Here is a 26,369-nt window from a genome sequence, read left to right on the forward strand (position 1 = left end):
ATAAAGACAGATTATGCATTGGGACAGTTAGTGGCAGAGATAGTTAGTGGCCCAGTTGGCTTCAGAAATGGTCCAACTAATCACAAGTAGCTTTGGATGTTCTGTAATATAATATATCTGTCCAGTACAGCCTACCAGAGATGACCTTCCCCTGCCATTTATATACAAATGGTGATGTGTTTCACCTTTATTTGGTGCGATGGTGCTTTTTGCCAATTTATCGGTTAGGTTTACAGTGAAGGACATTAAAGAAGTAGCTCATGTAGAGCTATTTGTCTAGTAATAATCTATTCTTTACAACTTTTAAATATTCAGTTCAGCTGACATTGGATCACCTCAAGAACAGGATGATATTTCACTGCACACTGCTCCGCTTAATTTCTTTAAATTCTAATTTTATTATTATGAACATGTACATCAAATACAAGCCTGTATCTACTCAACCTAAATAACCTTTTCTAAGTAATTACTTGTCACTACATTGATTAATCTAAAAAAAATAGCACATAAACATGAACTGAAATATACAGCGTCTGAGATCAGAACCCATAATATAATTACAGTATACACACAAAGACAGACTGTACATAGCTGCACTATAACAAAAATAAAAAGATTATATGTAAAATATTTTCTAAAATCAAAACTTGAAAATAAAAAAAATCATGAGATTTTCTAACATGTCTGTTTTATATTATAATAAGCCTTGTCAAGCTGCCAATAGTGCTAAAGCTATAAATGAATTCCATCTGTTTTGTTGATATTATCAAATAAAGAATCCAGGATTTAAAGATATATTATGATGAGTGCAATATAATGAGATTAAATATAACCAATGCCTCTTATAGCACCAACTTCTCTCCTCTTTTTATATCTTCTCTGAGGTGTGTAATATATCTGTTGCTGCTTAAAGATGCAATACGCCACATTCAGCCACTAGATGTCGCACAATAGCGCCGACATCTCAGACCAAAACAAACGTGTGTGTCTTTTACGCAATAAAGTTGGGGGGGGGGGGAGAAAGGCGACAACTCGAGAAACTCAGATCAAACTGTCAAACTAGGCAGTGCTGATCAAATATGGTTCAAGATTCTGTTACTGCATCGCCTATTTCTCACCTTAAATGCTTTCAGAGACATATTTTAGTGTACTTTTTAGCTGTAATTTGAGAAAGTTTGTAATGCGGCCATCATCTGGGAAACAGACATGGAGGACAAGGACTAACAAGCATGCGGCTACCAAAACGATGAACACAGAAGCTCGGTTAACAATACACACACACAGGGAGTGTGACTTTATTCACTGCTCAGGTTGCCGTTACTCCACTATATCTTTGCATAGCAAATAGTTGTTTGCTGACATCCAGTGAGGCTCAATGTCATTTATCAGACCTTTAAGAAGTTACTGAAGTTCTACCTCTGTTTGCCTTTTCTTAGCATTATGAAGCTGTAAATCTTTGTTTCTTTTTTAATGTGAAGAAACCAGAGAAAAGTACAGTAATGATATGTACTAATCTAAACTGATCTACTCAAAACAGCTCTTAATTAAAAACATTTGTAATGGATTGCGTCTGCGTACAGATTTTTTTTTTCTGTTCTGCAGCCTTATCAATGCTCTGAATGAGCCTTTTGGAAGGATTTTTTGTCTCCCCGATGTAAAAAAAAACATGCATACACACACATACACACACACATATATACCCAGATACACACAGTGACACAAACAAACACTGGCTCACACACTGAGGTAAAAGTACAATCACAGAAATCTCTCTCAGCTTCACTTATCCTCAAAACAATAGTCCTTTTTTCTATCCACCCCATGTGACCCACAAATAGCGGGTAGTGATTTTTTATCCAATTAATAAGAAAATTTGAACATGGATATAAATATAAACACTTCTTATGTCATGACTCGTTTTTCTAAAATACCCCACATAATAAAATGAAATGAATAGTGATGTTAAAGAAGACTGTAATTCACCAGCTGTGCTTTGAAGAAAGAGTCCAGTAACCATCTGGCCGAAATTGCTATTTTCCCTGTGATGCCTGTCTTTATTGATATTGAAGACAATGTTTTTTCTTTTGTTTTTTGTACTTTACATATTTGTATGAGAGTATCACTTCAAACCAGTAATCCACAGTGACATTTTTTTCCTTTTTGAAAGAGAAATGTAGTTTTACATCTGTGTTCATGGTGCTGTGACTCTAACACTGATCTGTCAGTTGGTTGCGTGTAATGTTTTTTTTGTTAAAACAAATTTTATTTTGGTAGCGCACATACTGCTGTGAATTACAACATCAGCTAAATGTTAAATTAGGTTCATGGAGTATGTATTTAAAGAGGAAGTCCACATTATTTCTTATATTTTTTTGTGCTGTACACATAAACACATAGATTCTTGTTGGCTTTGGTGTTAATACAGGTTGGATTTTTCCAACAATACACATAATGTGTAAAAAAACAAACTATTTTGCTTCTCCAAACTAGCTCACAGGCATATCCTCAGTGTTGAAAGGTCAGTTAAACTGAAATTTGTGGCCCCTCTTCAACTGAGATGAAATTGCCAAGACTATATAGTGTATATTTCATTTGTTGACCTCCCCAACTGTGGTAGCCGTTGCCATGCCAAATATAAAATATGGATCACTGGCTGACTTGCTCTTTTCCACTGAGAATATTAAAGCACTTGTCAGGATAGCAATACCAAAATATTTTTAGTAGTGAGTTTAATTGAAAATAGCCATAAGTGACTAATGACTCTTTTATCACCTACGTTAAGGAGAACCAACTTTTTGTTTGTTTGTTTTTTTGGGTTTTTTTTTTACCATTCCCTGACATCCCTTGCCCTTTTTTGTACATTCATTGAACCAGAACCTGCAAGGTCTCTCTGTCTGTCTCCTCTCTCAGCAACATCCAGAAGCAGGAAGTTACAAGATAAAGTCACTACAGCTCTGACAGCAATCACACATTGTGGCCCTTTTACAGCAGGACATAGACATATATGACTGGGAGCATCCCATATTTCAAAATTACATTCAGCATGAAGGGAAAAAGTCCACTAAAAAGCTGTCTCAGAATTTTTTAAAACTGAAGTACTGGTAAGGATGTCCTGTGTACCCTTATAAATGGTAAGAAACATCTTAATCTGTGATGATTTTAGAAATACTGATATTGCCCTTTAAGAGTACCTAAATTATACATATAAAGAAACTGCCTTTTGGGATCTTTATTAACTGTGGTCACTAGAACCTTTCCTACAGGTAGCATTTGATTTTTTCTTTTTTCTAAATTAGAGTGCTTGTTGAGAACATGTCCTCTATCCAAAGATGAATGAAAATACATGGCATCTCTGCTCCTATTGTTCTCTGTCTAGAAAGAGTCACAATCCTACTTTCTCTGAAAACATTTTAACTCTATTACCTAAAGGTTCTGTTCTTCTGCTGAGTTTTGACATGGGTGAAATGACCTTTTATGTGTCACTGTGACTTGTGTCACATTATGTACCAAAATTCTTGCACAAATCTAACAGAAAAAACATGACACAGAGGACTGAATCATGGTTTCACTAGTCTAAATACAGTGAATAGATACTTTGTTCGCAATGGAAACCAAATGTCTAAATATAAAATATGTATAAAAACATCTGTTTTCGTTTCTCACAAGCTTCTGTTGCCTAGTTGCCAACTCTAATGCTTCCATAGCATCCTTCAATCTGTTTCCTACACCACAGCATCCTCATTCCTGTGGTGTACTTACATTCTGTGGATCTAAAGACATCAGGTGGGCTTGAGTTACATGCTGAAAACTGCCTCAAGCCAAGCTGTGGCTTTTAATATCCACCAGGAAACATCAACATGCACAACTGGGGAGGGAAAGAAAACTATCCCCAGGCTTTGCCTAACCTCTCAAAGATTTTCCTGTTTCTACATTATTTCCTCTCTTTCTTCCCCTATGTCACCCTCTCAGTAGAAGCTATGTGTCTTATTCTTCTTTCCTTCCCCACTCTCTCAGTTTAGTTGCCTATGTAATGGATTTCTAAAGCAGCCCATTGCCTTTACTGTGAGGTGACTTACCTAATGGTGTTCTGCTTGGTGCATCTCAGGGGGCCCTTTACTCATTTGCATTGCATATCACTATCTGTGAACGCTTTGAGTCTCTCCACATGGATGGATACCCGCCTGTTGAAGTCAGCAGGTAAAATTTTCCCTAAACTGTGTAATCCTTTATTTCAGGCAGGCAGGGTTCTTGCTGTGGTTTCTTGAATTGTGTTCACCTTCAGTTTTGCTGCATTTCAACAATTCTTCATCAGAAGAAATATATACAGGATCCTGGATTTTTTTTTGGCATGACCTTTAGTGCTAAAATAACATTTCAAAACCTAATGCACCATTTCAAAAATGCAGGTATCAATTACAAAAAAGCGTGTTTTCATATTTCATGAAAAACTAAGGGCTTCAAAACATTGTCCACCCAGATGTTTGGGGAACACACTTCTACTTGCAGGTGATCTGACACAGTCATGAATTTTTCAACTAAATTAATTGTGTGAAACCTGCCTCATGTCTCAAAAAATGTTCTTTCCATCCTGAATATACTAAAAACCCATGATGGAAATACTGGATCATTTTATTTTTGGTGCATGTTTTAGCATGAAAACTTCCTCTGCAGAACACAACCACATAACATCAGACAATACAGAATGTTAAAAAAAATATTGGTGATGTCATTGATCAAAACACATTAGTTGAACCGTAGTGTGTGATGTGGTATAGCTGCACAAAAGTGCTCTTTGTGCTATTTAACTGACACTTCAATGTGACTTAGGGTGGTTACAGTAGTAGGAACAGTTTAACTGCTACTCAGTGTTTATGAAATCTGACCCATCATACCTAACCATAGAAATACACCTGATGTCATACATTAAAAAAAAGTGTAAGATCGAGATAAACAAGTATGAGTTACCTCTGTTAACATGGCTTGTGATTGGCCTTTTGTGTGACAGGTGGGAAACCTTGGCCTGCTCTTCATGTTGCTGTTCTTCATCTACGCTGCGCTTGGGGTGGAGCTGTTTGGAGAGCTGGGTAAGTAAGCTACAACTTGTTGCTATATATGTGATAAAAACATCTTAATAACTCTACCCAAAACAACATATGGTATGTTCCTGTTCAAATTAAAGCCCTTTTAAGCACCTTCACCAATTAACACACCATGTTGGCTTCAACAGATCTTCATCCTTTTTGCTGTAGGTGAAAATGAGCAAAGGGCCAACTTTGAGTCAAAATCAGGTGATGTGAAATTACAGACAGCCTAAGAATAAATGTGTTATGAACACAGGAGGGAATTAATTGCATGAAAGACTAGCATAGTCAGGGTTACAGGGACTTTATTTAGGTTTACTTTGGTTCCTCCTTGGCACCAAAATCTGTCACCTGACTCCATGACAGGTTACCTGAACTTCCTGTTCTTGGATCCATTGTCCAGTTGATTTGAAATCCTGTTCAACCTACTATCCAGTGACATATGTACACCCATTGTAGGTTGATTACAGTATGTATGATTTTGCCTAATGTCTCCAAAAGTCTTCAAATGAGTCAGTGTGCTCCAGGCCTTTGTTCCTCCATGGGACGTTTATTTACAACAGCTGGATCATCTCTAATGAAACAGTATGAACAGAAACAAACATGAAGACTCAACAGAGCAAATTTTTTCACAACTGTTTTTACCTAAGAAGTCAATATAAAGGTGTGATCTCTCAGAATAAACGACACATAATTTTGGTGTAGCCAAGGTTTCACTCTCTTCCCTTAATCTTTTCTCCTCTCAGTGTGTAACGCTGACTATCCCTGCGAAGGAATGAGCCGCCACGCCACCTTTGAAAACTTTGGAATGGCCTTCCTTACCCTCTTCCAGGTTTCAACCGGTGACAACTGGAATGGCATCATGAAGGTACCTCAGTTTTCAGGTGCATCAGATGGAGTTGACAGCGAGAATTCAGTGTTGTATATTTATATCACATTTATCTCTTGATGTTGTCACATTTTTTGGCTGGACCACAACAGCGGGGCCGGCACTATAAACGTGAATATCTGTTCCTGACAGACTGACTGACTGACTGAGTGAGTCAGTGAATGATGAAGTTACACCACTGGTGGGTGGAAGCTTGGGACAGCCAAGTATCCCAGAAGGCATTTCACACCAACTGGCAGCGATGGCAGAGATTTTGAGCCAGGCTAAAAGCTGTTATAATTTTCACTGTAGATTGTTAATATGTCAGTTTATTAAGTTGTAATATTTTTTCAGGCAAGAAAGTAACCATTTAGATTCCCAATATGTGGTCAGTTTATCCAAATAACACCTATTTGGAAATTTGCTCCAACTTTTTTGGAGCTGCGAGGAGCCGCTAGCCGTGTGAGACCAGCGTCATCTCAGCTGCGACTCCTGACTCATCCCGGGAAAATATGATCTGATGCTGATCTGTGCAGCTCTTTGGTAACTTACCACTGGCTCTAATGTCTCTGTAGCATTTTGATATATGATTTAATTCCTTTTGGAAGATAAATGTTGGTCTGAATTAACTTGTCTGAATGAAAAGTGAAGCTTCATGTTTTTATTGGACAGAACAATAGCGCTGCCTCTGGGGCTCTATATGTACAGATATCACCACATTTCAATTAACATAAATGTATTAAAATGTATAGATCAGTCTATATTACATTTTGTTTTATTTTATTAAGCTACATAACAGTTTGGATTTTAATTATAGCTACATTACAGACTGAATAACATAATTTACTGCATCGCTCTGTCAATTCAGTTATTTTTTGTGAGGAAAAAAAGTGTCGGTGGAGTTTTGAGGTGAGATTATTTTGTCACAGTACATTCAGGTAAGTTGTGTTGAAGCTGAGCTGCTGCTGTCAGCAAGTACGCTGCTGTTCCAGTTGCAGAACGATCGTACTGCGTCCTCCTGTCCTCAGACGTTTGTACTCCTGAGTTGAATTGGTCAAGTCCAAACTTGGCATACTTTGGATTGAGAAAGGCTCAATGTCAAATTGGCTTCAGTCAAAGCCCGCCGCACTTCCTGGGGGCTTAGTCGTCGCGTGTTGCCACTTCCTGTATCCATTGTTTTCAATTAAAAGCGTTTCATACATGGTACAGCATATACTAGGTTTTGACCTAGTCTTGTTTCATTTGCACTGGGCTATGTAATTGGCTATGATAATCGCTTTTCACTTCCCACCTTGTGACCTCATCTCCAGCAGCAGAGACAACACAGATTTTCTTAGATGAAGGTCAATCAGAAAAGGTGCTGTCTAAAACAGCTATTTCTTGAAAGTCGAGAGACACGTACAAGCGTATATTATTCTGTTTTTACTGAGCTGCGCAAAAATGACCCGTCTCAGCACAGACAGAAGCTGCAAAGCAGAATTGTAATTGAAGGTCTTGAGTTCCCTGGACCAGGCGATATCCAGGTAGTATCCAGGAATGAGTGAGTAATGGCCGTGTCTTTTAGCAAAGATGATGTAGAAAAAGTTAATGTGCACTCAACAAATCCTTCTGAGAATGAATAAAAGATTCACATTTACATTCACAAAATCTGAGTATTTGATACCTCCCTCTCCAACTGTCTCATCTGTCACCTCAATCAACAATCACACCCAAGTACCTTGAGCTTATAAAATTTTATCACAGCCCATATCTGAGAGATAGTTAATCAGTGCTGATTAGCCTCTTGACTGACTGTGCATGAGAGGAAGTCAGACAGCAGATTTTAGCAGTACTCTAGCTCTCAGCAAGCTGGACTGTGAAAGCTTGACTGTATGTGCTCTGTGAAGGCATTACAAATCTCTTCAATAGCACTCTGAATAAATCTTATTTTATTAAACATAAAGACGTTACTCATCAGAGTGTTTCCTGAAAATGATATTCAGCTTCATATGAAACCAATGCCTTCATATCTGTTTCAACATTTGTATTCCAAGTTGACTGACTCAGTCACTGTGAATCCATTCCCCAAAAGTTTGACAATTTATTGTTTATGTCACATATGAAGCAAAAATGTCAAAATCTCATCTGTGAGGATTTGCTGCTTTACTCTAAACTGAATATATTTGTGTGTTGTAGTGTTGGTCAGACAAAACAAGCTGAGATCTTGGATTCTGGGATATTCCAATTCAGTTTTTCTCCATTTTTGACATTTTATTTCCAAATGATTAATAGATCTATCAAGGAAAGTAATTTACATAATGATGAGAATAATTATTAGTCACTTCCCTGTTTTCAATGATCTTTCCATAAACTCTTCTTCATCTGGCTGATCTCCACTCTTCCCTGATGTTTTCTCTTTATCTCCCTCTCTTTGACTTCTCACTGTTTTCCATTTTGTCCCCCTCACTCATCCTCTGCTTCTGGCTTGCCTTGATTTCTGTCTGACCCTTTTTTTTCTCATTTAACCCCTTAATTCTCCCCCAACTCCCACCACCCACCAGGACACCCTGCGGGATTGCCCTTCGGGTCATCCAGAAATCGACTACGGCTGCCATCCTGGGCTTCAGTTCATCTCCCCGATGTATTTCGTGTCCTTCGTGCTCACAGCTCAGTTTGTTCTCATAAACGTGGTGGTGGCAGTGCTCATGAAACATCTGGACGATTCCAACAAGGAGGCGCAAGAGGATGCCGAGATGGATGCCGAGATTGAGTTGGAGCTGGCTCAGGGAGGCCTCTGTTGCATGATGGGGGGCATCGGAGCCATCGCCGGGGCCACGGGTGGTGCTGCAAGCGGGGCTGGTGTGGGCGGCGGAGCGTCTGGTGCAATTACAGCGGGGACAGTCGGGGGTCCAAGTGGCGGGGTGATTGCACCGCTGCGAGACGGAGGAGGAGGAGGCGGTGGAACTCATGAGGGGCACACACATCATCGATGTCGGCTTTACTCTCCTGCTCAGGTAAGAGGACTTTGAGACATTCAAGAGGGTAATTACTGTACCGCCGCTACAGCCAGCTAGACAGCCAGATAAGAGCTGGGCCATACAGAGCTGTTCAGGGTAGTTTCTGCATGTTCTGCCTGAGTTTGTTATTCAGTACCATACAAAGTTTTATTCTTTTTTTTATAGACAAAACAAAATGTTTTATTTAGACCCCTTTACTCATGCAGATCATTGAGGGGGAAAAACAATGGAATTGAGCTCAATTGGTATTTTATTGGTATCATAGCTTTTATGAGAAAGGAAATGTTTTCAACACTTTTGTTAGACCTCAAGGATAAAGACAATGCATTTTAGTAGGTAACATTCAAGCTAAAACATAACTTTTGTTTATTTACAAAAAAAAAATCAATCTTTAATATTTTTCAACATGAGCATGTAAATGATTTCATAATCTCTCACCAAGCACTTGGTGATTTGTTGATTTGCAGGTCAAAAGATGTATAGATGTCTAGGTTTAAACTGTGCTATATTTGGATTAAAAGTAAGGTTTATTATCTTTTTATATCTTACATATTACTGCTTGCTGTTTTGCCATTCATTGACTCTATGTCATAATGTGTTAGGACCTGTACTTCACACTGAAATACAGTCAAATTCTTCACAATTAAGTACAGTTAAGTTCTCTTGACAATTATGTGTAATCTCAAAGTTGAAAGAAAAATTCAAACTCAAACAAATTTAGCCTGGTTTTAACCTGGAAGTCTGATGATCTTTGGCCTGCCAATCACCAAATCAATGCTTACTGGACTATTAACTGATGTCTGTATTCATTCAAAAGCAAACATGTTGGCAAGTGACGATATTCAGACTTTGACAGCATTCATTATGGCTTCCTCAGTATCACTGGCCAACCACAAACCATACAGAACCATTTGAATCAAACAGTAACAGACAAAAGCAAACACTTGAAACAATTTCTGGGCATCCTACGTAGTGGCCACTTCCTCACCAGAAGCTAATTGTGTGGAATCATGAGTGATGAGCTGACAGACTGAGACTACTGATCTTCTGACTGCGTACTCCCTGTAGTTTTACATCCGTTCAGTATTCAAATAGCAGTTCCAGGCAGATGAGTCATCAGTCATTGAGTATCTCATTCAACAATATAATCACAAGATCACCAATCTAATCACTGACTGCACTGATGCATTGTATGAGTTACAGTGTAGTGTCACTTTAGCGCTTGTCACAGACAGGTGTTTTGTTCCTTAAGAGTCTGAGTCAAGGTAACAGACACTGCGCTCTTTCTACAAGTGTAAACTTTAGAAAATGTTGCCACTGATAACTACAGCTGAAACAATTTGTTGATTCACCGATTACTCAATTAACCAAAGGTAATTTTGACAATCTGTTGTCAATGCTAAATATTCATTGGTTTCTGCTTCTCAAAGGTGAGGATTTTTTTTTCATATCTATTTTTGTATCCTTGTAAATACAAGACAACATCTTTGGGTTTTGGACCTTTGGTTGAAAAAAACAGGAATTTTTAGGAATTACCTTTGGCTCCCAGAACTTCTGATTGGCTTTTTTCACAATTTTCTCATCTTTTATCGACTGAATAATTCATTAATCAATCTAAAACAATAATAACATTACTTGATAATGAAAAGGATTATTAGTTGCACCCCTATTGATACATTTTGAACATTTTGAAAACACTTTAAGATAATAAAAGATGACAAAAGAAACACTCTCTAGCAGTACATAAATGGCATCGTTATCCTGGCTATTTCAGGACTTTGTTAACTTTATCTACAGCAACAGCTGGTGCTGCTGCACATTCATTCAGTCAGACTATGTGGGACAACACAGCATTTGTTTTACTCATGACATACCGCCGCCCTACTTGTGCAAAAGCAGGGTATTGATGACTTTCACATGCACAACACCGAAACCTATGCAGAGGACAAATTTTCACACACTCATGCCGAGATATTAAATGGCCACTGTCTCCACCATTCTAAAAATACCACCAGTGGGGGCAGTGCTGTAGGTGGCTTTCATTCTTCAGCTCCCTGATTGCTGCATCTCATACAGCAAGTCAGGACAAACTGCATTTATAATCACATTCGCATAAAATCATAGCACCTGCAGATGAGAACAGGTATTTTTAGAAGTACGCTTGCTGACGCAGAGAGAAAGAAACAGGTAAATAAACGAAGGCCAAAAAAAAAAGACGAGGTGGGAAAACAAGAGAAATCAGGAAATGGAAAGAGGGAAAAACAGAGCAAAAATAAACGTAAATTCAAAGTGAGAAGATTAGTTGGCAGTTTGGTAAAGTGAATGAACGACTGACTAACTGTGTTTGACTCATTGAATGACCCGCTGCCTCGATGCAATTTACTGACAGCCTGATTGTGGGAGGTGAGTAAAAGGTGTGTTTGCTCCAAACAAGTCCACAGTGGAGTGTTTGTTCCCTTACTTCAATTTGTTTGGGCAAGTGACAGCAGTGCCAAGTAAACTACAATATGGCTCATTAGAAATGACCTCATAAACACAAACACTGATTAGTAGAGATGAAAGGACACAGGTGTTGGCATCATATTGCCAGCTGTGCTCTATATGTAGAAAGCCATAACAACAAAGAAGCAGTCTGGACATTTTATGAGGACATTAGTTTATGGTATCAAGTCTTCATGTGGTTTACAGCAGGTATAAAGTATATGCATGATGTTAAAACCGGGAACAGACCTTATTATTGAAACATACAAAGACAAAACCCCCAAACATTACAACTATGTCCATCAGCATGCACAACATTTCAAGATTTAAATCTCGACAATAAAAAAGGAACACATATTGAAGAAATTAAGTTAATACAGGACAACACAATGGGGACTGGGCAACCGCTGAAATTCTGCACCAAAACAAAAATGGACATTCATAAAAAAACGTTTCATACTAATTGATGTAATTATGTAAGCAGAAATGACAAAGAAAAGTAAAAATACTAAGTTTGGATGAGATTATGGATTCAGAAACAGGTTACTGCAGAGAGAGCAGGATGTAAGTAGATTTTATATGAGTTAGGTGAACTTAAACCTGCAGTAACTGATTTTTTGGCCACTTGGAGGCAATGGAAACAAACACTGACATATCATCAGCTTTGAAGTCGATATGGCAAACTTGTTAGCAAACAGTTGCTTATTTACACATTTAAGCAGGCACAGAGAAGCAACATTAGCATTCATTTGAATATGTAATGCAGCTTTTAAACAGCACACCATCTGAAACAGATTTGGTCCAGCTTCAGTCCAATCACTTCTGATGCCAAAAATCATGACTATAACCAACCTAAAAGTCGTAATGTGTCCTCCTCCCTTTAGCTAAAGTTACTGGTGCTGGAGCCTGATTACTTTTGAAATGCTTTTTATCACTAAACCCGGGTTTGTTTGCAACTGAGCATTGTGAACCTAATGAACCTACTACTTTGGTCTGTACTTCAGTTCAGACTGAAAAAAAATTACTTTGTCATCCGTGTTGAAGAATAACTCTGAATCAATGGGTGATTGGAGGGATGAGAGAACAGGGAAAGAGGCTTAATGTAGAATGGTTGGAAGATACAGTGAGATTGTGAGTGGGTGGCAGGCTCTGCCGCTGTCTCATTGTGCTTATAGCTCATTGTCTGTCAGTCTACTGGTATTTTTAACCAAGAGAGGACTAAAAAGAGAGATCTAAAAGAGGAGGAACTCTTTTCATGTCTTTTTCTCTCTGCGTTATATTGTAAATCTCTGGCTGATTAGCCAGCAAATGCCTTTGTCAGAGTAAAAGCACAGTGTAGGGTTTCTTTTCAAGTGCATTTATATTCAGCTTTTATTCAGACCCCCCCCCACAAGGAACACATAACCAAAAATTGCAATGAAGAGCAATGTAAGACTTTCTAGAAATCTGCTTCAACACACGTACAAAACCTAACCTTATTGATCAAATTTTAAATATTACAAAAGGGAAATGACTTTGTCGTATTAATATTATGACAAAATCCTTTAAAACTGTCACAGTTACATACTGTTACACTGTTACAAATAAATCCCAGCTCGATGTGTTGTAAATCATTTTGTGTTAATTGGAACGGAGCAGGTGAACACTCAACGGTGAGGAGACAGGGATATGATAGAAACAAAGTATTAATTGTAAAGGCTGGGGAAACAGAATGCAGGCCTGGGGAAGCTTGGCCTGGGAACTGGGGCTGGGGCTGGGACTTGGGTTGGAAGCTGGGAACCTGTGGCTGAGGCGTGGGATGGAAACTGGGAAGAGCGGGGATCCAGAGCAGGGAAGCAGGGCTGACAAGATGAGATGAGGGCCGGAGATGGGGCCAACAGAACGTAGGTTATGATATTGTAACCCTATTTCTTGTAACAGGCGAAGCAGTCCACTGGACTCTATGGGTACTACTCTCCTCCAATCACATGCAAGTAGTCCAGTCTGAATATAAATGCACTTAAAAAGACACCCTACACTATGCTTTTACCCACTGAACTTTGCAAACATAGCCAGCCAATCAGAACGTACTTACCAGAATATGTGTGGAGCCCACAGTATATAAGGCAGCGTCCCCACTGTCCAACATCCCACAACCTCTCCAGCGAATGGTGTAAGAGTGGCAGGGCCCATAAGCGGAGGGCTCTGCCTGTGGTAGTTGAACTAGGGTTACAATATCGTAACCATATATCACACAGGCTCCACCCTCCACTAGAGTCACTGCAGCCCAACTAATTCTTATCGCTTAGCCCGCCTCAGCAGAGAGGTAAAGGGCCCCAGCCAACCCAAATATCATACAACTGAACCGGGTGAGGCCATATCCTAACCTCGCAGGGGTCATGGGAGCATGGGAAAAATGCAGGTGTGTCATGATGTATCATCAGAGGGGTGAGCTGACACACCCTTTTCCCCAGTCTTGGATCAATCCAGCGAGCACAGATTGTGAAAGCGAGCCTGACATGTCCAGGAGATAGAATCATATCAACAGACAGGGCAAAGACAGTGATGCTGCCGTGCATATGTCCTCAACACTCATCCCACCAAACAAGGCTGCCAACACTGCCACGTTGTGTGTAGAGTGTGCACGGACCACAGTGGGAGGGTAGCAAGGTGTTTCTTGGATAGGCCACACCATCCCTGTAGCACATGAACAGTGCCTCTGATGGGAGCCAAGCATTCAACATAACATGCTAACACGCAAAATGGGCAAAGCCGATGCAGTTTTCGCCTCCCTGTCCCCCTGAGCAACCCTCGACCTGAAAGAACTACGCATGTTCTTGGGAACAAAGGAGGGGTTTGGTCTGAGAGTAGCTCCACTACAGTCACCATGAAGCAGCATGCAGCTGGGGTGAACCAATGGCGCACATAGCGTGCACACACACTCTTAGCCGAGATCAGGGTGGGGAAAAGAGCAGTAGAGGCACACAAACTCACTGGGCACATCCTGATTGGCCAGCTACTTTTATGCAAAGTTCAGTGGGTGAATGATTGGAGGAGAGTAGTACCCATAGAGTCCAGTGGAGGGCGGAGTCTGGGTGAGATAGAACTGCAGGAGATAGGAAACAGGGTTAGGCACAGGAAAAACAGCCAACAACAAGGAAACTAGATAAATGCAGATGAAGTAGCTTGAAGTGTAGTAACACTGATTCAAGCAGAGGCTACGATGTGGCAGAGTGGAAGTGGCAGGGCTAAGTATTTGTAGATGACTTGATTACTTAGATGAGTTGCAGCTGCTATGGCTCTGCTCTGACTCCTGCACACCTGTCTCCACTCACACAATCACACGCACACACACACACAGGATTGTGACACTTTGAAGTGTGATCCAGAGGCAGTAGAGCACTTCAGCCTTATTCATTTCTCATCTCAGGGACAGATGACAAAAACAGGTTGAGAACATAAACAATACAGTTTACACCAATCAAGACAAAATCAGCAATAAGCAGACCCATATATTCCTTTACAGATGCAGCTTGTTAATGAAAAAGGTGCACTAGTTGAGAGAGCAAACAAGCCAAGAGAAACACAATACTCATTTTACACATACAGCTCATTTTAATCCTATTATGGTAAACATACTGTATAGTCGCTGAATCTCTTTGCAGAGAACTCATTAGATTTCCTGAGTTTTCTGAGATCATTTAAGAAAAAAGTCAATTCTCTTGTATCCTGCTCTTGGAACCATTTAACTTAGTGCTAGTGACTATGAGCATGGTGATGTGTAAACAAAACATTAGGTTGATTGGGAAGAAGACAATGAAGTGCCATTAGGTGGAACACATACTTTTTAGTTTGTATGAGGCTTGCAAGGCCTCAAATTTGAAAGTCTGTCACAATGAGAGAGGAAAACACTTTATGCCACAGAGATACTCCCCATTCCTTATGTGGCAAACGATAACTGCCCGGTAATTTTCATTTATAGTTGCCTTGATGGCTGCAAAGGAGGAAATGTCAGGTCTAGGCAACCCACTACAGAGCTTAGTCTGTGCCCTATCTCTAGACAGGACAACCTAATTTTGTAGATATCCATTTATCCAAGATACGCTAGTGCACTGTCTGTGTCACGGTTCGCACTTCACTCACCATTTAATCCTTCTTTTTAAGACTCAAGCTTCTTTTTTCTTGTCTTCTTTTCTTTCAACTTACAACTTTAAGACACATGATTGGCTCTCAGCATTGTCAAAATGCTTCTGTACAGCAGTACTTTGGCTGAGCAGATCCAGTGTAGACACTGACACAGGACCGAGGCTGCTGCTTATGTGCTGCTGGCATACTGCCATGTGTTTGGTGTGGACAAGGTGTCTACAACAATCAGTAGCACTTAAATGAAACAATTTCTGTGAGCTAGTTCAGTCAGACAACCTGAGTCGGCTACCATGACACACAGTACTTACTGCAATATTTATCCAGTGCAGTGCAGTCAAGCCATCAGTGCTTTGCTCACTACTCTGTTGCCACACTGCTCAGCAATCACTCACTGCTACTGCTGCATTAATATAGCATTTAATGGAGCTCCCTGGTAGCCGAATTGTTACTGTGTGTACCACATATCTGCAGTATCCCTGGTTCAAGTACGGTTGCACATCATACCTATCTCTCTCTTCCTTTGTTTCCTGTTGGCGTCTTTGCCAGTAAATGTCTATATAAATATAACATAACCTCTTTGGTGGAGGTACTGTATCAAAAATTCTATTATAAATGCTGTTTAACACACACACACACACAGACAGATTGAAAATCCTGCTGTCATAGAAAGGGGCAAGACGTAATAATCGCTTCAATAAGGGGATAACAGCACACATTTTCACAATCTCTCTTGGAAGGCATTTATAGTGTTGCGCTTGGTTGAGAGTGAAAAAAGAGAGCTTAAGATTGAAATTCAAACCCCGCACATCTGGCCAATCACTGTGTGAAGTGGGCATACTTGTTGGATTGTCAGTCACACAGAGTTACAAAAATGATTTCTGATGTTAGAAAGGTGAAAGGTGTGGGAGGAATGGGTTTCTGAAGCTGTTCAAGCATCCAACAAACTCCTGATGAAATAAACTGGCCCCTAAAGCAACGTTCCCACAAGGGGTGGATATTATCGTCTCTCCTTGCTCCCTGCTGTGCGGACCTTTGTGAATACTTGTGGAATGACAAGGTCAGAACACCAGATACCAACTCTTTATATATTCTATGATCATATATATATTTCACATGGGTTGGCTGATTGAAATAATATGTGTAGCTCTGTAGACTATAATACCAACCTTATCCAAACTTAGTTTCTTGTCTTCATATGTGACCTGAAAGAACACACGGCTGCAACAATGATTTTAAACCCATGCATGAAGACATGAACCAGCATCTATACAAAGCAATATTGGTACGCAAACATATAGGACATTATTACAGTAAGTAGCATTTAAAATATAAAATCCATCCACTGAGGAAGATTGTGGAAGCTCCATAACAACTACTAATGAACCTTGTGGTGAGATCTTTTCTTAAATAGCATTTATAATATAACTTTTGTTACAGTACCTCCATGAAAGGTTATGTTTTAGGGTCCTGTTTGTTTGCTGTTAGTGAGCTATCTCAAAACCCTGTTAACAGATTTCAAAGAAATGTGCTGGAAATTTTTGGGCCAAGGAACAAGTGATAAGTTTTGATGTAGATCTGGGTGAAAAATAACAAATTTAAAGGTCTTTGAAGCTTTAGCTGGGGTATCTGAGTGCTTTCTAGTTTTACATGAAATCTAAACATTAAGTCACCATCCTGAAAATTAAAATTCTTAAAAATATGTCAGTTTTGTTGGATGTTAAGTAGGTAACGATTCTCTTGCAGGCTGGAGCTCAATATTCTAGAAATATTGAAAGACTGACTTGGTCTTTATCTACAAATAGATACTGTAAAATGTTTTTTTTTTAATCATAATATAACAGTTCGAGGGGAAGAACATGTAAATAATTTAATGTCTATAAAATATAGAGGATCCACAGTTTTGAGTTCAGAGATGAGAGCATTTCTGGATGGCAGAAAGCACATGGCAGTGCAGTGAATCAAACAGGGTCATGGACGCCATTTACCACAACCAAGGCCCCCAGCTTAGCCAATCAATCAGACTGCCTCACCCCTCGCTGTGCATCTCCTGGCACTTGAAACAATGTGTATATGTGTGCGTATAGCACATCAGTGGGTGCTGCCAAGGTCTGGCTATCGACTGCGGTTGCCCTCTTCACCCCACAGCCTTTAGCAGTAATTCTTAAATGGGGGAAAAAGAGTGGGAAAGAGCGGGTACTGGCTGGAACAAGCAGTTTGAACTTTAGATATGGCAGCAGGAAAAAGGTGGGCTGACATGGAAAAATCAACTTGTGGGAGTTGAAAATCCAGAGAGAAAAACTCTAGCTGACCCTGTTTACATCTACATCTTAAAATGCATCTTGGGTGATCACAGGTGGACAGCTCTAAGTACAGGTGTGAATGCACCTGAAATGCATTGAAGACGCACTGAGATCCAATCACTCAGACCACATTTGGAGGTGGTCTGAGCCGCATGTGGCCACATTCTTTTAGCAGTGTTAACACAATGTGTCCTGGGCCACATTGAAGGACCACCCACTCAAATGATGTCCTCTATTTTCCGGCAGACTAGGCAGTGCCTCCTGGTCCGTGTGCCCTCTGTCCAAGGCTGGTTCAACTTGTTTGATAAGAGGATTAACAAAGGCATTATCTTGTTTTTCCATTTTTTGTGCAAATTAAAAAAAAAAAAAATCCATTTCCTGTTTTTTCTATTTTTCCTGTTCCCTTAACCCTTTTTTATCTACAAATCCACAATTGGAATAGAAATTAAACCAAAACCATGAAATAAGTTATTTTTTCCTTGTCTGTCTAAAAAATGTATTTCAGAAGCTAAACTTTGCTGGATAGTTTCTTCTGTCCTGTCAAGTTGATAACTACAGTTTTTAATTTTGCTGCGCTGTTCGACGGCTGCTTTAGTCCAAACAATTTCACCGTATGAACCTTGAGTATTTATGTGACCTTTTTGATGTGCAGAGCACCACAGAGAATTAAATGACATTAGATCCTGACCGATCCTGTCAGCGTGTCTGGATTTTAATAATCAGTGAAGTTACGCTGCTGTGCCTTGTGTGCAAATGTGCTCTCTCTCAATGGGGAGACACAGCAGTGGGGAGATCGCTGCATAAAACCTTATACATGTTATATATACAGATGGGTGACAAATTAAAGGAAATACTGGTAATTCCTGATTGATGCACAGAGGTTGCCTAATTTGATTTCCCATCTGATTTCCTCAACGCATCCCACTGACTTAGTAAAAACTTCACACGGGAATCTGCCAATTACCTCGGATTCTCCAGTGCAACTCAGTAGGAAATCTAAGCCATCTATAGCTCACCTGAAGTAGACCAGTGTAGTTTTTTATAAAGGGATCATGCAATTAATCTTACAACATTGACATTCATCTACCTCTCTGGATCGGCTTAAGGCAGGCATAAGTAACCGATCTTTGTCTTGCACCTGCCAGCGGCGGCTAAAAATAACACCACCTCCAACAGATTGCGGTTAATTAAACAACACAAGATGTAGTCATTACACACGCTATACAAAAGAAGTAGGGCTGAAATAGTAAGATGGAGGGAGAGAAAGTAGAGGAGTGGGAGAGTTTTCAAGCAGTTGGGAGAAAGTGAACAGAAGTGAAAGGCTGCAGTGTGAGAGTGGGCTGCGATGGAGGGGGAAGATGAATTTGCACGTAAGCTTTACAGATTGACAAAGTGAGAAAAAAAAGCTTTGAGTCTGGAGAAATAGAGCCTCATCAGGCAACCTGATGACAGAAAAACCAGCAGGCAGATGCTGACTTTTATACAGACAGACATCAGAAGCCCATTTCAGTGGTGTTCCAAGACACAAATTAGTGTGTGTGTGTGTGTGTGTGTGTGTGTGTTGCAGGAGAGCCAGTGGCTGGACAGTGTTTCTCTGCTGATTAAGGACTCATTGGAAGGGGACATGATTGACAACCTCTCCGGTTCAGTTTTCCACCACTACTGCTCTCCTCCTGTCTGCAAGGACTGTAAGGGACACCCACAAGAGGTGAGCGAGGACACTCACACACACACATGCACACACACATGCAGTACACACACATCCCTGCTCTGTCTCTCCAGCTAGCCAGCATGCTATAAATAACTACTTAGGTCTGTTGATCCTGAAGAGGACTGCGGTATGGTCAATGCATGTCGGTCTTGCTTTTAGTCATGTAGCCATGTTAATTAAGGCTTTTATCTTTTTTTTCCTACCAGTGAGCACTGGGCTTTAATTTTCCATTTTTTGACATTATTCACCCATGCATCAGGAGTTTTTTTTTTTTTATTCCTGTGAGACCCAAGTATGCCCAACTGCATTTTAGATTTCTATCTCTCTATTGCACTTCCTTTCCTCCTTCCTCCTTTTATCTACATGTATGTTTTTTTCACCTTGTAGCTCACAGTACTCACATCTCCAGGGCAACCTTAATCAAGCCTTTGTCAATTATGCAAAAACTGCATCATCTAGAGCAAGGATTATAACTTCTGTGCATGCTAATACCATAGCCTGTATAAAAATAATGGACGTAGCCACCATGAAGTCACCCATTGGTTTGTGGATTCCCGTTTTGAAGCCTCAAGTTTGCCATTCTGACCGTCCCCATCTTCGTTTTTTGGAGCCAGAAGTGATGAGAAGTGACCATATTTGGACGAGAGCGTGGAGCTGGGTCCAACTACAACACCTGACACACCACCGTGGTAGCAACTTGTCAATCACAAGGCAGCCACACCCTAAAGCACACCCTGCTATATCATCTATTTCACTCTAAATGAGGCGATAATTTACAAAATGAACATCATGCTGTATGAAACTTGCGATTGAGACCATAAACTCATTAGGAAAGTGTTTACTGAGGTAATAAATCAAGTGAGAAGTCATTTTCTCATTATATTATACAAACTAACCTTTTTTTGGAGCCAGTGGAGTCGCCCCCTGCTGGCCATTAGAAAGATTGCACTTCCTTACTGGCTTCACTTTTTTCAGACCTGGAGCTACCCACTTGGCTAATACACACATTGACGGTGTAAAGCTTTGATTGTGTGTAAAGCAGTTGATTGTGTAAAGCTCAGATGTGCAACGTGTTCACATTCACATGATTTGTTGCTTCCAGTTAAATCCAGATAGACACGCAGACTGTGAATACATCTGAATATACCTCACACATTCCATACACATTTAGAAATTAAGGCACCAGGATGTTTTTGTTTTGAAAAGTCAATTTTTCAATGGTGTACTGCGACTGGAACATAGCAGGCTCCAGATGCATCCACTATAAAAGGTAATATGTAATTTGATTGGTTGGTCTGTCAACACTTTCTCCTTCAGTGTACACCTTCCACGGGAAAAGAGCAGGAGTTAGCGGCAACAAGAACAGCAGTGCAGGGGAATTTAAATTGGCTATTTAAAATTGGGAGAAAAAGTAAAAAATAAAAATAAATGAATAGATTTTCTCAATGTTCTCTCAATTTTGGATTTCCCAAAATGGCTAATAGAAAAAAAGTTGTTGAAAAGTTGTTTTTTTGTTGTTTTTTTTTGTAAATCGGGTCACATATTTGTACTTTTGGGGTTCAGGTACAAACTTTTACTTGAAAGAGTAAGGGTTACTGCCCCTGTGTCAAGCTTTTGTACTCCAAAAGAAACACTAGTACCGTTTTGCACAGTTCAACATCAAAACCGTTATATTCTTCACACAAAACCATGTCTGTAGAGATATCAAAAATCTGGGGTGTTTGTGTGTGAAATACAGAGAGAGAGAGAAAGAATCCTGTAAATGTATGTGCCTTTATCATATCGCATAAGCCATGGTGTGTGTGTGTGTGTGTATGTGTGTGAGTTGAGATGGGGAAAGCTCAAATAAACCTCATGAATACTGTATGTGGAACTCTCCCAAGCTACATATCAAATGTGTGTATCGCAAACAACTTGCGGAGAAACTGTGTGTGTGTGTCAATCCCATAAAAACCCACAGGCAACGTCTGTATCCCTCGGTTAACATAAGCACAAAGTCCCCCAGGTTGTTTTTTTATGGCTCAGTTTATTTAAAAATCTTAATCTATACATGTGTGTCCCCAGACAGAAGACATAACACATATATAATATATAAACCTGATCCTTACAATACATTAAAGGTCCCACATTATGAAAACTCACTTTTTCAGGGACTCTGATGTGCCTTCTAACACACAAACTGTGAAATTAGACAACACAGTCAGTTTTTTGTGGGCTGCCTAAGTCAGAAAACATTTGATTCAACAAGCCGTTCAGATTTGCCTCCCAGTCCTACATCAAGTGGGGACTCAGAATTTTACCGCCACCATCTGAGTATCTTCACCCACAGCTGCTTGAGAACTACCTTTCCAATGGTGTGCCATGTTTTTCTCACAAGCACCGGACCCGCTAGCATGTTGAAGCTAAGGGCTAAACATGTTTTTGGGTGCACAAACCATCACAAATCGTTACGCCGGCCCCCAGCCTCAGAGGACAGAAGAGCAGAGTGGATAAAGTTTATTTTTTATGGCAACGTCCCAGCTACAGTTAGCAAAAACTTGTACAACATGTGTGCTAACCACTTTGTGTCTGACTGCTTTACCAACCTGCAACCTACAACACAGGACTGGCCATGAAACTTTTTCCTGAAAGAGGAAACAATACAATGGGTAGGGATGTCCTCAGTGTTTCTAGCTGCTAATTTTATAGAGATTCACAAGAAGTTTCTGACTTGCTGTGAATCACGGAGGCCATAATATGCGCCCTGGCACCCCGTCGCATTGGCCTTAATATCGCAACCAAACGAAGGGAGGGAAAACTATCTTACATTTTAATTCTTTGTGAAGGGAATAGAAGAGAAGAACATTGGTTATGTACACTCTTTAGAAGAGTTTTAAAGAGTGTAAATAACTGATGTTCTTCTCAACACAAAATCCTTAAAATAAGTAATTATATTGGATAATAACGAAAAGTATGTGCTTTTAATGCAGGTAGCCTGTATATAGGTGACTCATATAGGTCAAAAACAGTAGCCTTCTGATCCAGAATATAAGTTTTCCTGAAAATTTAATGTCGTCTATCGTGTCATGTCATATAACCTCTATGTATCTCGCGAGGCGGGTGCATTTCACGGCAGGGCTGCGTATTACAGCACAACGCCGGCCTGCAGTTTAAGTTGTCCCATTCACACACTTGTGGGCGTAAAGCTGTGCATAAAGACATAACAGGGACAGGAAAGGAAACAGCTTACAGGAAAACTAGGCCTAAAGCAGAGCCAGGATTTCACGGTATACATCTGAAACTTCCACTATTATTTTTGTCTGTGCTGCTAGTGAGCTTGTCTGCTGAAAATAAAAATATCATGAGTATCAGACTTTCCCAAATCAATGTCAACATAGTGAGAAGAGAACAAGAACAACAACAGTTACACATATTTTTGGAATATGATTTTTTGGTCTTTTCGAGGAGCTTTTTATTCTGTTTTATGCTTAATTTCCCCTTTTTTGTGATCCAGCTAAAACATTTAGTATGACTACCAATGAAAGATGCCTTGCTTTATAGATGTTCACTGCAGTGATACTAACGGCAGTACAGAAACCATAAAATATAAGTCAGCAATGTCAAACTTATTCATGGTGGTGGTGATGTGGTATCTTCCTGCAGCAGACATTCTCAGGCTCTGTAGGGATTGTTGCACAGTTCCCACAAATACACCTGTGCCAGGAAAGATATTTTAAAAAGTGACAGCATTGCAGGTGTAGTTCATTCAAATGTTTAGTCACTGGTGACATAGTTCACCAAATGCAACGATTTAATAATGTTGTTAATGTTAATAAGTACATAATGTTTAAACGCTGTAATAACTGGTAAACATATATTACTATATGTTACTATCACTATTACTAAGTTATGAGGAGTTGGCAGACAACTCTACATTTGATTTGTATTTTGACATTTGATATTTCAGTAGATGATGTATCACATGAGATATGGTTTGTGATTGTGGAGAGCTCTGTGTTTTCTCTGACACACAATTTGAGGCTTTTGTGCTCTCTGCAGTTTTCATTATGGACCAATCTGTGTGCTTTAATGCGGAGTAAAGCCTGAAACACTGGAAACTGCTCCGCTCACTTAATCAGACACAAAACAAGGGCAAATTGGACTCAGCTGCAAAAATTTTCGGGTGTGTTTGTGCCAGCATATCATTAGTGCAAAATCTTTTGTGAATAGGACTTTAAAACAGGGCAGATTACGGGTGGAAATGCACAATTAATGGTGCTATTAGTGGGCTCAATCCTTTCTTTGTGGATTTGGCCCAAAGTGTAACTGCACCTCAAGGTCTGAGCCTAACTCCACCCACTGCATAATTTTGAAAAATGTCAAAAAAGTGGGCAAGGGAGGAGCTAAGGAGAGGAGAGGGGAGAGGAGCATGGCTGTATGAGGCAAGAAGTCAGGAGTTGCTCTGTGACATATAATAAATAATGAGAGGAAGACAAACAGTGCAACGACGTTTAAACAAGCTAGAAGTCAGAGCTGGCAGCCACAAAAACAACAGAAATCCTCCTCGCATCTCATCCTGCAGCTCTTTAACTCTCCGGCTGTCTGTTCTTGCAGTTATCAGCTGGTAAAATCTTGTTTTAACACATTAAAACGCAGTGTAACCAGAGCCATTTCTGAACCTCTTCGACCACAGCTCTGCTCCACAGTGGACAGGTTCAGTTTCCGACGGAGCAGTTCCAGCAGAGGACAGGTTCAGCTGACAGACAGGTCCAACAGTTTTGGCAGCGTTCCGGTTACACCATGATTTAACATTTTAAAACAAGATTTTCCCTGCTGATAACCGCAGGAACAGACAGCTGGAGAGTTGAAGAGCTGCAGGGAAAGATGCAAGGAGGATTTCTGCCCAGCGGACAGTCGCAGATGAAGAGAACCCCTCCAGCAGGCCAGATTTCAAAATGAGCACAGGGCTGGGGAAGGCGGGCATTATCATTCTACCATTTATATATATTTCATGATGTAGAGAACTCCCAAATGGTCAGCATTGGCCCTGCCGTTTTAGGGCTGATTTTAAACAGCAGATGACAGGTTGAGCCATTTTCAACCCACGAAATGCCTGTTTTTATAAATTTGGTGGATATTAACACCAGCATTGATGTGTTTCATTACAGTACAGTCATCTAATCTAGTTTATAGTTCAAAAAACATGTTTTAATGTGCAGTACCTCTTTAATAACTATCCACTCAGAAACCTCCTGTTGTATCCTTGATTCTTGAACTTGTTTGGGAGTCTCTTCTTGCTCAGGGTCTGACTCTGGTACAAACATGGTTGTACCGCTATGTTGTCTCCGGCAGCCATGTTTCTCCCAGGGTTCACCCTCAACAGTTGCCATGGTAGTGCAAAGCCATACTCACGTCGGCACACCCAACGAAAGAGGAGGGTGAGTTGACCAGCAGCTTATTATCATTTAAAGAAACAGGCACTCAAACCGGCCATTCTGAACAGGGCTGGTTAGACAGCATCAGAAAGCTGCTGTGGTGCTTGAACCTTGTACTATTTTGACCAAAGTATGTTTGAGACTGTATAATATATGATCTTTAATTCATTCGTTGTTTTGTGGGGCCATCTTAACACCTAATAAAATAGTATATTGCGTGTATGAGCAATGTAATCCTCTTGCTGCATTCATTACAGCTCCATAATAATGAAAAAGCAACTAGTCAATTTATTTATTACCTAGGCTAATGTAATAGCATGAATACCTACTTTCATTAGCTACTGTAGTTTCATTTCATTTGAAATAATTTCTGCAGCAAAAATCTATCTTGCATAATCCATAACACACACACGTAAAACCATTTTCCCCCCAGTAAAAAGCCAGCAAAGCAAGAAGAAGGTGACTTTGATACGACTGCAATAGATATGCAGATCAGCACTGAACCCGCATTGCAATCATTACACTTTACAGTATTGAAATAGTATTTTAATAGCTGTGGAATTGCTGTGCTTCTCCACAAAATGGGCAAAACTGACATTTCACTACACAATGTCATTGTTCTGAATTACACTGCACTATGTGTGCAACCCTAACCCACAAATATGTTGATCATGACAGTAATGGGTGAAAGATGCAAAAGGCTAGTTGATGAAATCGAATTTTTATCTTCAAATGGCATTTTTATAATCCAATTTTCATCCTGTTTTGCACTAGTTCATTTCATTTTCGAAATAAAAACAGATACAGTTAAAACCCAGTTTCTATTTGCTATAAAGACAGAAATAGCTATATCCAATATTGGAGGGCTTAGCTGTCAAAGTGAGCGCTATATTAATTTCTGTAGCTGGTAAGAATGTTCAGACATTTTTCTCTGCCTGGTATATTCATGTAGTGTCTCTCTCTCAAAGATCCAATCAAAAATTTCACCATCAAATTATTTACACTCTAAACCCAGTTGCTCACCATGTGCATTCACTCATGACGGATACATACAAGCGAACACATCAGTCACACATAAAGATTAAAACTAATTTCAGCTTGGTGCAGAGGCAATCCGATGATTTCAATATACCGTATGTGCAGATTGCATGTTTCAATCTGTACCTACAGTGTGTGTGTGTGTGTGTGTATAATTGTATGAGTCACAGCAGCTTACTGTCGATGTGTTTTAGATATTAGGATGCATGTGAATAAGTGTGACCTAACTGGGTAGCTCTTGTGCCTCTGGCATCACGTTACTATCTACGTACATATGATCACTTCTTTACCGAGGACCTCTATAGCTGAATATTTACTGTTCACTCGGTGCATATAAAAGCTATTGACATACACG

The 26,369-nt window shown here is 39.9% G+C and overlaps 1 protein-coding gene across 1 annotated transcript in view; it reads left to right on the forward strand.

The window, feature by feature from the left end:
• The window catches only part of LOC137180151 (voltage-dependent T-type calcium channel subunit alpha-1I-like), a 223,393-nt gene that overhangs the window by 185,427 nt on the left and 11,597 nt on the right, over window positions 1-26,369 (forward strand). The window contains exons 31-34 of the mRNA XM_067585420.1: window positions 5,006-5,084; window positions 5,828-5,949; window positions 8,490-8,942; window positions 19,419-19,559. Of these exons, the coding sequence (XP_067441521.1) occupies window positions 5,006-5,084; window positions 5,828-5,949; window positions 8,490-8,942; window positions 19,419-19,559 (795 nt within the window). The remainder of the gene's footprint in view (window positions 1-5,005; window positions 5,085-5,827; window positions 5,950-8,489; window positions 8,943-19,418; window positions 19,560-26,369) is intronic.

Source organism: Thunnus thynnus, chromosome 3 (genome assembly GCF_963924715.1).
Source record: "Thunnus thynnus chromosome 3, fThuThy2.1, whole genome shotgun sequence".
NCBI lineage: Eukaryota > Metazoa > Chordata > Actinopteri > Scombriformes > Scombridae > Thunnus > Thunnus thynnus.